The following is a 13978-nucleotide window of genomic DNA, read 5'->3' as shown; positions in this document are numbered from 1 at the left end:
AATATCATATATGATGCATAGACGTTATTTATTCCAAAGTGACAGCTGCTCCTTTGTCTCTTGTTCCCGCATTGCAGAGCTTTTCTCATTCTGTACAGGTGCTATCACGAGTGCCACTTCCATGTCACTTACTAAACCAGAATTAGTCGCTTAATTATTCCCTATCCCATTACAGTGGGTATAAAGAGAATCGTTCTTTTCCACAGCTTTGTTCAGAAGTGCTAGACTTTACAACTGCTCATAGTGGTGGCCCTGAATAAAGTGAGGCTTATTTTAGTGCTGTCATTTCATAATGTCTATGGACATAATCACATTTTTCCTGGATCTCTATCAGTTTTGTGCATCTATCAATTATCATCTATTCACAGATTAGTGGGTATTTTAACAGCATTAGGGGAGGAACACACACAGCGTATTCAGGGCGGATACGTTGCATCAAGCTGCGCAGAGTATCCGCTCTGAACAACGCAGGGAATGCCGTCTGAAATCCCGCGCCACACTGTGGTGCATTTTTTCGGGCGTAGATTCTGCTGCGTAAATTATCGCACATACTTACCTCCTCCCTGCTCGGACGTCCGCTCCAGCCTCCCTGGATGATGTTGCAGGCCATGTGACCGCTGCAGCGGTCATATGGCCAGCTACGTCATCCAGGCAGGCCGGACTGGAGAAGAAGCAGGGAACTCTGGGTAAGTATAACTTTATAGTTATTTTTTCTTACTTGCGATTTTTGCGGCTGTGATTCCACCGCAAATATCGCCACACACCACTTTGTTGCGGGTTTAAGCAATTCAATTCAATTTAATGGGAAAGCTCTCAACAGAAAAACTGCATTAACTGACATGCTGTGGTTGAAGAAACCGAACCACAGGTCAATTTCTGTGCATTTTTTTCGGCGCATTTCTCCAGTGTGTGGACGAGATTTGTTGAAATCTCACCCACGCTGCAGCTACTGTAAAACGCAGCGGATTTTCCGCAATTAATCCGTTGCGGAAAATCTGCAGTGTTTACGCGGTGTGTGTTCGTACCCACAATAGTTCGAGCAGTGGAACCCATCTCTTATCAACAGGACGACTATTTCAGTATAAGTCACAGCTAAAGGGCTTATTCAGACGAACGAGTGTAAACTCGGACATGAAAAAGGTCGCTTTTCATGTTCGAGTTGAATTTGTGCGGCACCCGTTTTCACGGATCCCTCATAGACTTGAGTCTATTGAGGTATCCGTGATAACGGACGAAAATAGCACGTGTCCTATTTTTCACAGGCCCTTCACACTATCCGTCAAAACAATGGCTGTGTGAACAGCCTCATCCAATTGCATGGGTCCATGTGCGGTCCGTTTTTTTTTTTAACGGACAGCAAATGGATATATAATACGCTTGTCTGAAAAAGGCTTAAGGGCAAGTTCACACAAGGTGGATCCGCTGTGGTAAGCTATACATCGTATCCGCTCTGGTGGCCAGAGGAAATGCTGGGCAAAAAAAGCAAACCAAATTGTGGTGCAGTTTTTCGTCCGGAATGTGCGCTGCGGAAAACTGAAGCATTAGCCGGCCTGCTGGCAGGCTGAGCTCCTGGAACGACGTTTCATCCGAGGAGACCGATGCAGCGGTGATCATATGGGATGAAACGCCATCTCCGGAGGCCGGCCCTCTGACATCATACAGGCCGGCCTCCAGGGATGACGTTTCATCCCATATGACTCTACCCGCAAAAAACAAGCCCATATGGCTACAGCGACAGAAAAATAATAATTAAAAATAAAATAAAATTACGGATTTTCGAATGCAGCAAAATAAAAAAAATTTTTTTCATGAAATGTGGTATTATTGTGAAAAAAATAAAATAGTAAAAACATTTAAAAAAAAAACTATACATATTTGGTAATGCCGTAATGGTAACGACCCATAGAATAAAAGGAAACATGTTATTTATACTGCATGTTGAACGGCACAAAATGTAGAATGCAAAAAAACTTGTTGCTGTTTTTTTACATACCGTCAGAAAAAAGTTATATATACCCCAAAATGGTGCCATTGAAGAATACAACTACTCCTGCAAAAAACAAGCTCTCATACAGCTGCATCGACTGAAAAACAAAAAAAGGTTTAGCTCTTGGAATACAGTGCCGCAAAAAGAAACCAATACCTGCGGTCCAGAAAGTCAAAACAAGCTCGATCCTGAAGGGGTAATGATTTTGAGTTACATATCATCTGCATTCAAAATTCTCCTTGTTGCTGTACTCTGCTGAACGCTACCTTTGACATGTAATAGATACAAGTCAAAAGTTTGTATTGTTGGGGTCCTAGTATTGGTACCCCCACAGATTGCTAGAACAAAGGAGCAGAATTGTAAAGCTAAGTGCTATGACTGGTTCACATTGGCATTATTTTTTTACCTATCCTAGGAGAGCTGTTTGTCAGGCTATATGCTTTATATAAGATATGTCTCGCTTTCAGCAGGGAGGAAGTAAAGGGCTGCAGTAATCCAAGGCTCCTCCTACTCTGCCCCATATTGAAATAAACGTGTGCAGCCTGCAAGTGAATGAAGTAAATAAACCACATCGAGCACTTTTAATTCTAGATTAGAAAACCTTAAAAGGTAAGTTCAAACAGTGGTGATATGCTGCATAATGGTACACAGCGTATCGTCGCAGGTAATTCCAGGCGAAAAACCGCACCAAATTGTGGTGCCGTTTTTAGCCTGAAATGTCCGCTGCAGAAAACTGAAGCATTAGCCGGATTGCTGGCAGGCTGGCCTCCTGGGATGACATTTAATCCCGGGAGACAGCTGCAGCCTGTGATTTGCTGCAGTGGTGGTCACATGGGATGAAACGTCATCCCAGGAGGCCAGACTGCAGAAAGTCAGAGGTAAGTATAGGGGGTTTTTTTTTTTCTAAGTTGAGATTTTTGTGGCGTAATCGCTGCAATTCTGCTGCGAAAGTCACAGCACTTCACTGTTTGTTGCGGGTTTTAGATCCCCATTGAATTCAATGTGGGGAAAACCTGCAAAAAAATACAGGCGATTCCGCAACCATAATGGACATGATGCAGATTGAAAAAACCGCACCGCAGGTCAATTTGTGTGCGCAATTTCCGCATATCACGTACGCAGCGTGTGGATGAGATTTCTTTAAATCTCATCCAGTCCTTTGGTACTGTATTATGCTGCGGATCTTCTACAACAAAATACGTTGCAGAAAAGCCACACTATTTATGCCACGTGTGAAAGATCCAGAGGCTTAGACTTGCTTGCAGCATCTCAGCTTGGCCCAGTGACAACCAGTCACACTATACAACCAAGGACAAAAAAAAAATCTACATATGTCTGCAAGGGGGAGAAGACTGAGAAAGGTGATTGCCAGATCTCCCGTACTACTGGAGGGAGAGAGAAGACTGAGGCAGGAATTTAAGTCCTCCTCACTACTTAAGGGAGGCATTTATAGCCCTCCTAACCACTGTAAGAGAAGACTGAGCCAGGGATTACTGGTTCTGCTCACTACTGGAGGAAGGAGACTGAGGAAGGAATTGCCGGCCTTCCTCATTAATGGAGGCACTAGACGAAGAGAGGGATTGCTGGTCCTCGAGAAAAGACAGACAGGGTTTGCTGGTCATCCTCACTACAGGCGAGAAAAGATTGAGGCAGGGATTGGCGGTCCTTCACACTACTGGAGGGAGAAGACTGAGGCATGCATTGCTGGTTCTCCCCCTACTGGAAGGAGAACATTGAGGCAAGGCTTGCCAGTCCTCCTAACCACTGGAGGGAGAAGAGTGAGGCAGAGATTGCTTGTCCTCCTCACTACTCGAGGGAGAAGAATGAGGCAGGGATTGCTGGTCCTCCTCACTACTAAAAGGGAGAAGACTGAGGCAGGGATTAGAAATTCTCATCACTACTGGAGAAAGAAGACTGGGGCAGGGATTGCTGGTCCTCCTCACTACTGGAGGGAGAAGACTGAGGCAGGGATTACTGGCCTTCCTCATTAATGGAGGCAGTAGACGGAGACAGGGATTGCCGGCCTTTCTCATTAATGGAGGCAGTAGACGGAGACAGGGATTGCTGGTCCATGAGAAAATACTGAGACAGGGATTGTTGGTCCTCCTGACTACTGGAGGGAGAAGACTAAGGCATGCATTGTTGGTTTTCCTCACTACTGGGGGGAGAACACTGAGGCAAGGCTGGTCAGCCCTCCTAACCACTGGAGGGAGAAGAGTGAGACATGGATTGCTGGTCCTCCTCACTACTGGAGGGAGAAGACTGAAGCAGGGATTGCTGGTCCTCCTCACTACTGGAGGGAGAAGACTGAAGCAGGGATTGCTGGTCCTCCTCACTACTGGAGGGAGAAGACTGAAGCAGGGATTGCTGGTCCTCCTCACTACTGGAGGGAGAAGAGTGAGGCAGGGATTGCTGGTCCTCCTCACTACTGGAGGGAGAAGACTGAGGCAGGGATTTCAAGCCCTCCCAACCGCTGTAAGAGAAGACTGAGGCAGGGATTGCTGGCCCTGCTCACTTCTGGAGGAAGACTGAGGAAGGGATAACCGACCTTTCTCATTAATGGAGGCAGTAGTGGGGGACAGGGATTGCCGGGCCTCGGGAAAAAAGACTAAGGCAAATGGAGGGAGAAGACTGAGGCAGGGATTGTCAGTCCTTCAAACTACTGAGACATGCATTGCTGGTTCCCCTCACTACTGGAGGGAGAACATGGAGGCAATGCTTGCCAGCCCCCCAAACCACTGGAGGGAGAAGACGGAGGCAGGAATTGGCACTCCTTCACACTAATGGAGGGAGAAGACTGAGGCAGGGATTGCTGGTTCAACTCACTACTGGAGGGAGACTCCTGAAGCATGGATTGCCATCTCCTAACTACTGAAGAAGGAAGAACGAGGCAGAGATTTCTGGTCCACCTCACTACTCGAGGGAGAAGTCTGAGGCAGGGATTGCTGGTACTTCTCACTACTGAATTGTGAAGACTGAGGCAGGCATTGCTGGATCCTCCTCATATTTTAGGCTTTATTTTCTTTAGTCTTTTGTGCAACCTGCGGCATAAAGTCTACCTCCGAATTGGAGTTACCTCTATGAAAACATACAGGGAACTGCTTTGGCCTGCGTCTGGTATTACAGCTCAGTCCCATTCACTTGGATGGAGATGATACCAGACACAGCCCATTGAAAAACCCTTTAATGACAGTTCCCTGCAGCCATCCGGCTTTGCATTTGGATGACTTATACTTGCAGATATTTGCTCATAATGCAATTCCTGTATCTTAGCCAATACGGAGGTACATTTTACCTCGTAAGAGTTTGCGCTCCTATAAATTATAAGGATTAAAAACGATTATGCTTTTTCAAAGCTGTCACTAGCAGGCATGTAGATGGATTTACTTCATTTACTGGAGGTCTCAATTTATATTTTCTCAGAAATGCGAATTATTCTGGCAGGGCTATGTACGAAAAGGTTTGTACTTACAGCAGTGGTCTTATCTTTAAAGAGCAGTGTGAATGCACATTCTGCCGCTTGTGTAATTACACAAAATATCATGGATTAGCTGTAGATGGTGATGGCTTTGATCATAAATCAGGGCGAGTTTGACTCTAACTGAGAATGTTTAGAGGATTGTAGCTCTTCATTATGTCAACTAATGTGGCTTTTAAAATGCAGCTAGTATACACTAGTTGTGGTCAGCTAATTGCCTTCTAAGAGAGAAAATATTGGCTAGCTGACATTAAGGAGCATAAAAGGGAATGTCTCATAAAGACAACCTCTGCATATACACCCAATTAGGGCATATGGACGTCATAGAGGGGGTCCCAGTTTGAAAGCCCTCTCTCAGCCAGAACAGATAAGCACTCTATAAGAACAGCCACTAATCTCATGGTCAATGTATGTTTGCTTTTACTGTTGGCCATTTATCTGGATGGCCATGATATACTAATGCATATCGAAATGTCTGGCAGGCAACTGATTCTTCCTGCAAAACCAACTACCAGGGATTCTGGAAGACGATGAGAAGACCACTTTAAGCCTGGAAGCACAGAAGCAAATGCCACAAGATATGGTTCAGATGTTTGCTGCCGCCTTGCTCGCATCTCTTATAGTCCTCGTCACACCTCCAAAACCAACCATTGTTATAACTTCAATACAATCCTGCTCTCTCAGTACAGTAACAGACATGCAACTAACACTCCTGAATTGTTCAAAATAGTACTGCTCACATCAGTCCGTTCCCATGACTTGCCGCAAACGCCCACTGCTTTGTCGATGAGGGAGTGTAGGCCAAGCTGTGCTGCCTGCATGATAACGTCAACATAAAATTGTCAATAATGTGCCCACAAACATTTTACCATAATATTGTCAATTGTAACTGCTATAGTACTTATATAAATGTGCCAGCCGTAGTAGTGCCGATATGGGTGTGCCCAATTTTATTTCCTCCATGGTCCTGCCCTACTATCTCTGCTCCTCTAACAGGAACATGCCTCAGTGCACAGTAAGGGATTGTTGACATTTGCTTTGGAGGATCCGTTAGGGGCATCCGTCGCAGAGACGGACAAGATCTCCGGAAAAAATAGCACCGCTTCTGGATTTCCCTTGTTCTGCTCCTCTGATGGAGCATAACAACGGAAAGACCCAACGCAGATATGAACATAGCCTAACTATGGAGTAAACCTCCAAAATATTAATGTCTACCCCGGCAACAATATAGATGGATAGATACAGACTTAGAAATCATGAACAAAACCTGAAGACCCAAAAAGAGGAACAGGCTTTTTGGAGAAACCAAATTCATATTGCTGTCAGGAGTAGAAATCAATTCGATAGCACTTAAATGTCCGATGGATGCGGGTCCCATCTAAACCCCGTTTTACCTTGGTCGGCTCCCGCTGCCTCCCGGCCACTTCCTGAGTAGGTGGTTTGGAGTTACGGAAACTGGGACTAGCATCTATCAGACATTTATGGCATATCCTGTGGATATGCCATAAATATCCAAGATGGGAAAAACCATTTGATATTAAGAACAATAGCAGTTCTAGGAACATTTATTGCACCCACGACATTAGCTTAGTGTTATTAGGTCATTTCATAGAGTACTAATTTAATGTTCTGTCTTGGTGACATATGCTCTTTAAATAGACAGCCATCAAGATAATGTTAAAAGCCCCAGTAGTAAGTGACATCTCACCAGTCCTCTGGCTGCAGTTGGTACAGACTATATATATATATATATATATACACACACAGACTAGTGAAAGTCTGAGCAGGGGGAAAATAACAATATACAAAAAAGTCAAACCGCTCATGCATCTTGATCTGAATAATAATCAATTATATCATATTTTACTTACTTTTCTTATCTGTAGAAACTGGAGCGTTACTTCCAATTTCAACTTCATCATCAGTGTCCTCGCTACTGGTGCTACTGACATCTAACACAATGTCTCTCTGTGGGTCCACTCTCAGGAAGTTTCTGCATTCAAATGTCAGATGGCCAGCTGAACGGGAAACAACTGCAATTACTAACACAATATAACCGCAGGACTATTATACTGCTAAATTCACAGCAACATCCAAGAGCAACAGAGATGTGGGCTGTAGGCCGCAGTAGGGGGTCAGTCATTTTCCACCTAAAAAGGCCTTTGCTTTTGCGATCACGTTAATTTAAATGTTCACTGTCGTTTCCACAAACTTTGCAAAGATCAGTACAAGCAAATATAAGAAACTTTGAAATATCTTATTAGGGAAATGTTCCCCTTTGCGTCAGGGTCCCGTTCTGACATTCCATCGGAGCTTCCCGTCAGAACGGGACCCTGACTGAAACAAACGGAAACCGTAGGTTTCCATTTGCATCACCATTGATTTCAATGGTGACGGATCCGGTGCCAATGGTTTCCGTTTGTCTCAGTTGTGCAAGGGTTCCATCTTTTTGACTGAATGAATTGCGTAGTAGACTACGGTATTGATTCTGTCAAAACGACGGAACCCTTACACAGCGGAGACAAACGGAAACTATTGGTACCGGATCCGTCACCATTGAAATCAATGGTGATGCAAACGGAAACCGTATCAGTCAGGGTCCCGTTCTGACGGGAAGCTCCGACGGAATGTCAGAACGGGACCCATATGCAGATATGAACGAAGCTTTAAAATCAGTCTTGAGAGACCAGATGGATTATCAGCTCACTGAGGGATCAGGTTACATGCTGCCCATAGAAAACTACGGGGAGGGGAGAGGGAGGGAGCTGCTGGAGAGAGACAAATGCAGACAGATACACCAAGACGTTGCTGCAAGTTCTAATAAGTATTCTATCTCACCCCAATCACTCAGTACTGCTGTATAATGCCGCTTCTGAGGGTGTGCTAGAGAGGGACATGAGAGCGGGATCCCCACTTTTCTCTGTGTGCAGTTTATGGGAGACATCATAGCAGGCCCCCCTCTGGAGCCAAGGTCAGAGAAAACTGACAATTAGAGATAAAGCATACAGAGGGGAAAACGAGCTAAAAATTCCATATACAAGTCATATAATTGCCAGAAATGTAGACCCTTATGTACTTGGAAACTAAATAGTATGAGCAGCTTCCACAGCTTCTGTTAATCTGCTACTCCTAGGTCTCCCTATTTAGTACATTGAAGGGGTTGTAAACTCTGGATAATCCTTTTTGTTGGTAGGTCCACTCGAAATTAAGCGAGTCACAGGGAATACTGCTACTAAGACTAAGTGATGAGCTGTGGGGGAACTTTGTAACAAGTGTTTGATTTCAATGTAGCACCACCAAAAGGGAAAATCAGGACATGATGCCTATTGAAATCATCAATGTGGGTGACATTTGGGTCCCCTGGAGAGAGAAGTTCTTTTTAGCTTGTCTCCGCCCTGGCTAATAGATTGATGTTATAAATGAGGGACTCTTTAAACATCCTGCAGCTGTATGTATTATGCACAAGTCTTGGTCTGGGTTACCCTATTAGGGCATTCGGTGTTAAAGGGGTTATCCGATGACAGAAAATGTATGGCCTATCCTCAGAATAGGCTATCAATGTCTGATCGGTGGCGGTCCGACTGTGAACACCCCCGCCGATCAGATGTTCGAAGGGGCCGTGGCGCTCTAGCAGGCGCTGCTTTACTTTTATCGCTCACACTGCTCAATAATAACCCCTTTAACTCAGAACGCACTAATAGACAAACACTTGTGTATAAGAAGTGCAGCTGAGATGCAGGGTGTTTATGATACACAGGTTATTATTACAATATAAATATAGCCATGACAAGATTCTTCTTGTTGACAGTTTCCAATCAGTAAAAAAAAAATTCTATATTCGATAAAGTAAAAATGTGAGAAGTGACAACAGGAAAAGATGAAATAAAGATGCTTGATGGCCAACGTGCTCCACCAACTTGTCAATACAATTCTTGATCCCTCACACAGTGACATTGTTATTTTATAGACAGGCTGGTGTGGTCAAGGACAGAGCCACCTAAAAACCACCTGAGAAGACATGCCCCATGTGATGATGCCCCCTGTGATGGCAGAGCTGTGTACACTGTACAATTACTGCATTATAGCATCAGTCAATATGTCCTGTTTACGTAATATGGAACTTCATTTACCCCAGGCCCTGTATTGTACACTAGGTAATGAACTTTGGTAAGAGGGGGGGGGGGGGGGGCACTACATCTAGACAGATCTATGCTGTTATTTGCAGGGTCATAATAAATACTTACGATATCCACACTTCTTGCATCCAGCTCTGATGTTATCTTTGTTCACGCCTGCAAAAAAAATATGCAGAAATGATGGTTATCTAAAATAAAAGTACATTTTATATCTTATTTTTATACAGGGGCTTTACAACAGACTAAATCAAAGTGGGTTTCCCTGGACACTTAGTGTCACCGCCTCTCCACCGATACACTGTCTTGCTGGCGGAAGCCGCCTTGCCAGATGGTGTGGGGGTTGAGGGACCCCTGTTCTGGACATAGGTGCAGGGTCCCAGGGATGGGACCTGCATCTGTCAGACATTTATGACGTATCTCGTGGATATGCCATAAATATTTTGGATAAAAATAACTATTTAACCCCTTCCCCCTGCATGCATTCTGGGCCTTAATGACCAAGGCAAAATTAGCAGTTTCACTAGGTCTTTATTTAATTGGTTATAACGTTGTAGGAATCAAATGTATCCCTACAAATTTGGTATGGTTTTTTTCAGCAGAAACAGGGCTTTCTTTTGGTGGTTTATACTATAGGTTTTCTTCTTTGTTTTTTTTTTAAATTTTACAAAAATGCAAAAAAATGTAGACAAAAACTATGTTTTCTTCAATTTATTGTGTAAAATTTTTTAAATAAATAATGTTTTTACTTTTGCATGCCTCTAGATTTATTTCTGAGTTTGTTCTGATTGCTTGGATACCAAATATGTTGGTGTTTGTTATCTCACGGGCACTTGGCAAGGCCTCAAACTAAAGGTGTCCAATTTGGCCTAAGGATGACTGTTTCCAAAGCTGATTTTTAGGCACCAGAGTGTCTTTGCAGAGGCCCTGTGGTGTCGGAAAATAAAAATACACTTAAAAATTACCCAATCTGGGAAAGAAGACCCCACAGATATAAAGACCCCCCCACCCAGAATTATCATTGACAGTTTCACTTTCGCATAAGGAATCCCTCCCTATTTTGGCTTTTGGTAATTCAGTAATGTGCTACTGTATGGTAGGTCTCAAAGCATGGGTAATTACACAGTCCTGGTTTTGAAGGGCAAAAGGGGCAATAAAAACGTGAATCTCTTCTTCGGCCATGTTTTCGGCAAACTTTGCATCTCTTCTGCCGATACTTTTGCGTCTCAGTGGCAGGGATAGGATGTAAGAAGTGACGCTCCGTGAGTCTCTTGACATCTTCTGATTCATGGTGTCCTACTTCCCCTCCTTCAAATAAAAGATGTTCAATAATTTTTTCTTGGAATTCCAGATATGTCATGGTTCCCTGGGCCTTTTTGAATATTATATAGGAATTGAACGTAGAAACCTGCATCAGATAAATTGCCACTTTCTTGTACCAGGCTCTAGTTTTCCTTTTGATCAAATAAGGTTGGAGAGCCTGGTCTGAAAGGTCGACGCCACCCATGTACTTGTTGTACTCTGTAATACAGAGCGGTTTCTGTCTGTTCGCAGTAGCGCCTCTCTCTCTCTGATAGTGACCTTGGTGTCAGTGTGTATAGTGCTCAGCATAAAAACCTCTCTCCGATCATTGCACTTAAGTGCAAGAAGTTCATCACTTGCGAAAGCAATGGATTCCCCCTTTGCCAGGCGCATTGAGAGAAGTTGTGGTGGCAATCCTTTGCGGTTTCTGCGAACCGTCCCACAGGCCCCTGTTTTGTCAGCGTGAAGGCTTTTGAAAAGTGGCACACTAGAATAAAAATTGTCCGTGTATACTCTGTAGCCTTTTTGAAGGAACGGCTGCATAAGGTCATCGACGATTTTTCCACTGACACCAAGGTTTTGTGGGCATCCTGGGGGATTTATTTCACGGTCTCTGCCCTCATATATATTGAAGCCGCATGTGTAACCGGTCTTACTCTCGCATATTTTATATAGCTTTACGCCATATCTCGCTCTCTTTGATGGTATGTATTGCCTGAAACACAATCTCCCCTTAAAATTTACTAGGGATTCATCCACACTCAAGTTCATGTCAGGAGTGTAGGATTTTAGGAATGAGTCTTTTAGCGCAGTAATAAAGGGCCTCAGCTTGTGAAGGCGATCGTGCCCGGGATCACTTCTTGGGAGGCTTTCTAAATTGTTACTAAAATGCAGGAAACGCATTAATACCTCATACCTGCTCCGGGACATTATTGATGAAAAAACTGGGGTTACATGAATAGGACTTGCTGCCCAGTAAGAACGGGTGGACGTTTTTTTTACAATGCCCATATTCAGAATGAGCCCTAAAAATTTTTTTATCTCGCGGACATTGGTAGGAACCCAGACCCTTGCATAACCACATGCAGGCTTTTCCGTCAAAAACTGCCTTGCAAAAAGGTTCGTCTGGTCCACAATTAATTGTAACAGCTCATCCGTAAAAAAAATATGAAAAAAATTGTGTGGGGCAAAATTCGTGGTGTCAAGGTTTATGCCCGGAGTTGACATAAATTGGGGCACCTGAGGGATAAAGTTTGCTGCAGGATCCCAAAAAATTTGCGGTACTATTGGATTACTAGTTCCCGCAGTTGCGCCTGTGGATTCGGCAACAGCGGCATCTTCCATAGGGGGAGTTGTTGCGGAAGCGTCCGAAGCAGTACTTGTAGTTTCATCATAGCATATTTCCCCTTCTGATGCGGTTCCTGTGTCACTGCCTGAATCAGGGCACAAAATAGCATAAGCTTGCTCTGCGCTATAAAGTTTGCGCGCCATTCTAATAGGTTTCCTCTCTAATAGTAACAGTTTTTTTGTAACAAAATATATTTTTTTTTTCTATAATTATAATTTTTTTTTTTTTTGCTTTTTATGAGTTTTACTATAAAAATTTAAATAAAAGTAACTAAAAAAACAGGTGGGGGAGTTGTTACAATATAATGTGATGTTTCTTGACTGTAACGATTTGTTCGTTTCGATTTCGCAGGTCTCTGTCTCTCCTGTCACAAAACCACAACTGAGAGGAGAGACGGAGAGCAGAGGAGAGAGCCCGCTGTTTACACTAACAGCGGGTGGTGATCGCTGTGATAGGCTGTTCACAGCGGTCACCTCCTCCTATCAGAGGTTCCTCTAACATTGTCTGCAAGCCTCCGCTGTCAGCTAACAGCTGAGGCTTGGAGATATACGCGCTGATTGCAGCGCGATCTCATTCTAAAGCGCCGACGTAGTTTGGCGGCGCTCTAGAATAAAGCCCACTAATGACCGCCGTAAAAAGACGTATCGGCGGTCATTAAGGGGTTAATGGAGGGCAATTTTATTTCTGGTCCTGCGTGTCTCTAACTTGCAGGATACAGCTAATAATGATCACATCTAAAAAATTTTTGCAGGTGGAAAATCTGCTTCAAAATTCCGTTTGTCATTTTGAGTCAGATTTTGCGGTGCCAGCATGCCGATTTTCGTGGCGTTTTTCGCCCGCGGCCATTGAGCGCCGCGGGCAAAAAACGCCGCGAAATACGTTTTCCCCGCCTCCCATTGATGTCAATGGGAGGTCAGAGACGTAAACGCCCGAAGATAGGGGATGTCCGCCTCCGCAGATGGGAGGCATTTTCGGCCGTTTTTTTATGCGTTTTCCGTGTCAAAAAACTCCGTGTGAACCTGCCCTAAGTCCGTACATGCCCCATCCACCTCACAGTCTGTGCAATGTTCAAGAATAAGAGGGTTAAATTTAAAAAAAAGAGAAATCTTAGCGAACCCCTTTAACCTGCTTCGTATTATGTCTGCAGAATTGCCGTCTTCGGCTGCACTTTGCTTGTTATGCCCAACAAATAATATCTTGACCTGACAGACGGAGTGGAACAGGAAATGGGCTTGACATTGTAAAAAGGTTTTCAAGGTAAATATTCATTTCACCACTTCAGGATCCAGCTGAACAATAAAATGAACTAATTCACCTTGACTTCTCAGAAAAAGACCATTCATGGCCATCATGTTTAGTCAAATTGCTTTTCATTGTATTTTTTCTTGCTACTTTCTTTCAAACAAAATAATGCAGAATTTAGGGGAGTCTCAGCTCAGAATTTCATATGAATTTCTTTGCTATAGATGATGACAATTGGTCTTAAAGAACAACAACCCTAAGCAATAGTTGTTATTATGAAATAAAAATTGGAATATAAAAAGATCAGGTCAACTCCTATTATATTGTAGACACCGTGTACTCAACGTGGAATTAAAGAATAAGCGCAGTCTTAGTCATACCCTACATTTACATCCACAAAACCTGGAAATCTGCAACTAAACGTACGGGTAGGCAAAATGTCATCTGGTAACCTTTTTATTAGGCAATAAGTCACCCATCAATTATCT

The 13978-nt window shown here is 43.6% G+C and overlaps 1 protein-coding gene across 1 annotated transcript in view; it reads right to left on the bottom strand.

The window, feature by feature from the left end:
• The window catches only part of SREK1IP1 (SREK1 interacting protein 1), an 89447-nt gene that overhangs the window by 57299 nt on the left and 18170 nt on the right, over positions 1-13978 (bottom strand). The window contains exons 2-3 of the mRNA XM_075839154.1: positions 9710-9757; positions 7337-7483 (exon numbers count right to left, since the gene is read on the bottom strand). Coding sequence (XP_075695269.1) covers positions 7337-7483; positions 9710-9757 — 195 coding nt within the window. The remainder of the gene's footprint in view (positions 1-7336; positions 7484-9709; positions 9758-13978) is intronic.

The sequence above is a fragment of the Rhinoderma darwinii genome, chromosome 1 (genome assembly GCF_050947455.1).
Source record: "Rhinoderma darwinii isolate aRhiDar2 chromosome 1, aRhiDar2.hap1, whole genome shotgun sequence".
NCBI lineage: Eukaryota > Metazoa > Chordata > Amphibia > Anura > Rhinodermatidae > Rhinoderma > Rhinoderma darwinii.
The sequence above is the reverse complement of the archived record's forward strand: the minus strand, read 5'-3'. Positions and strand labels throughout refer to the sequence as shown.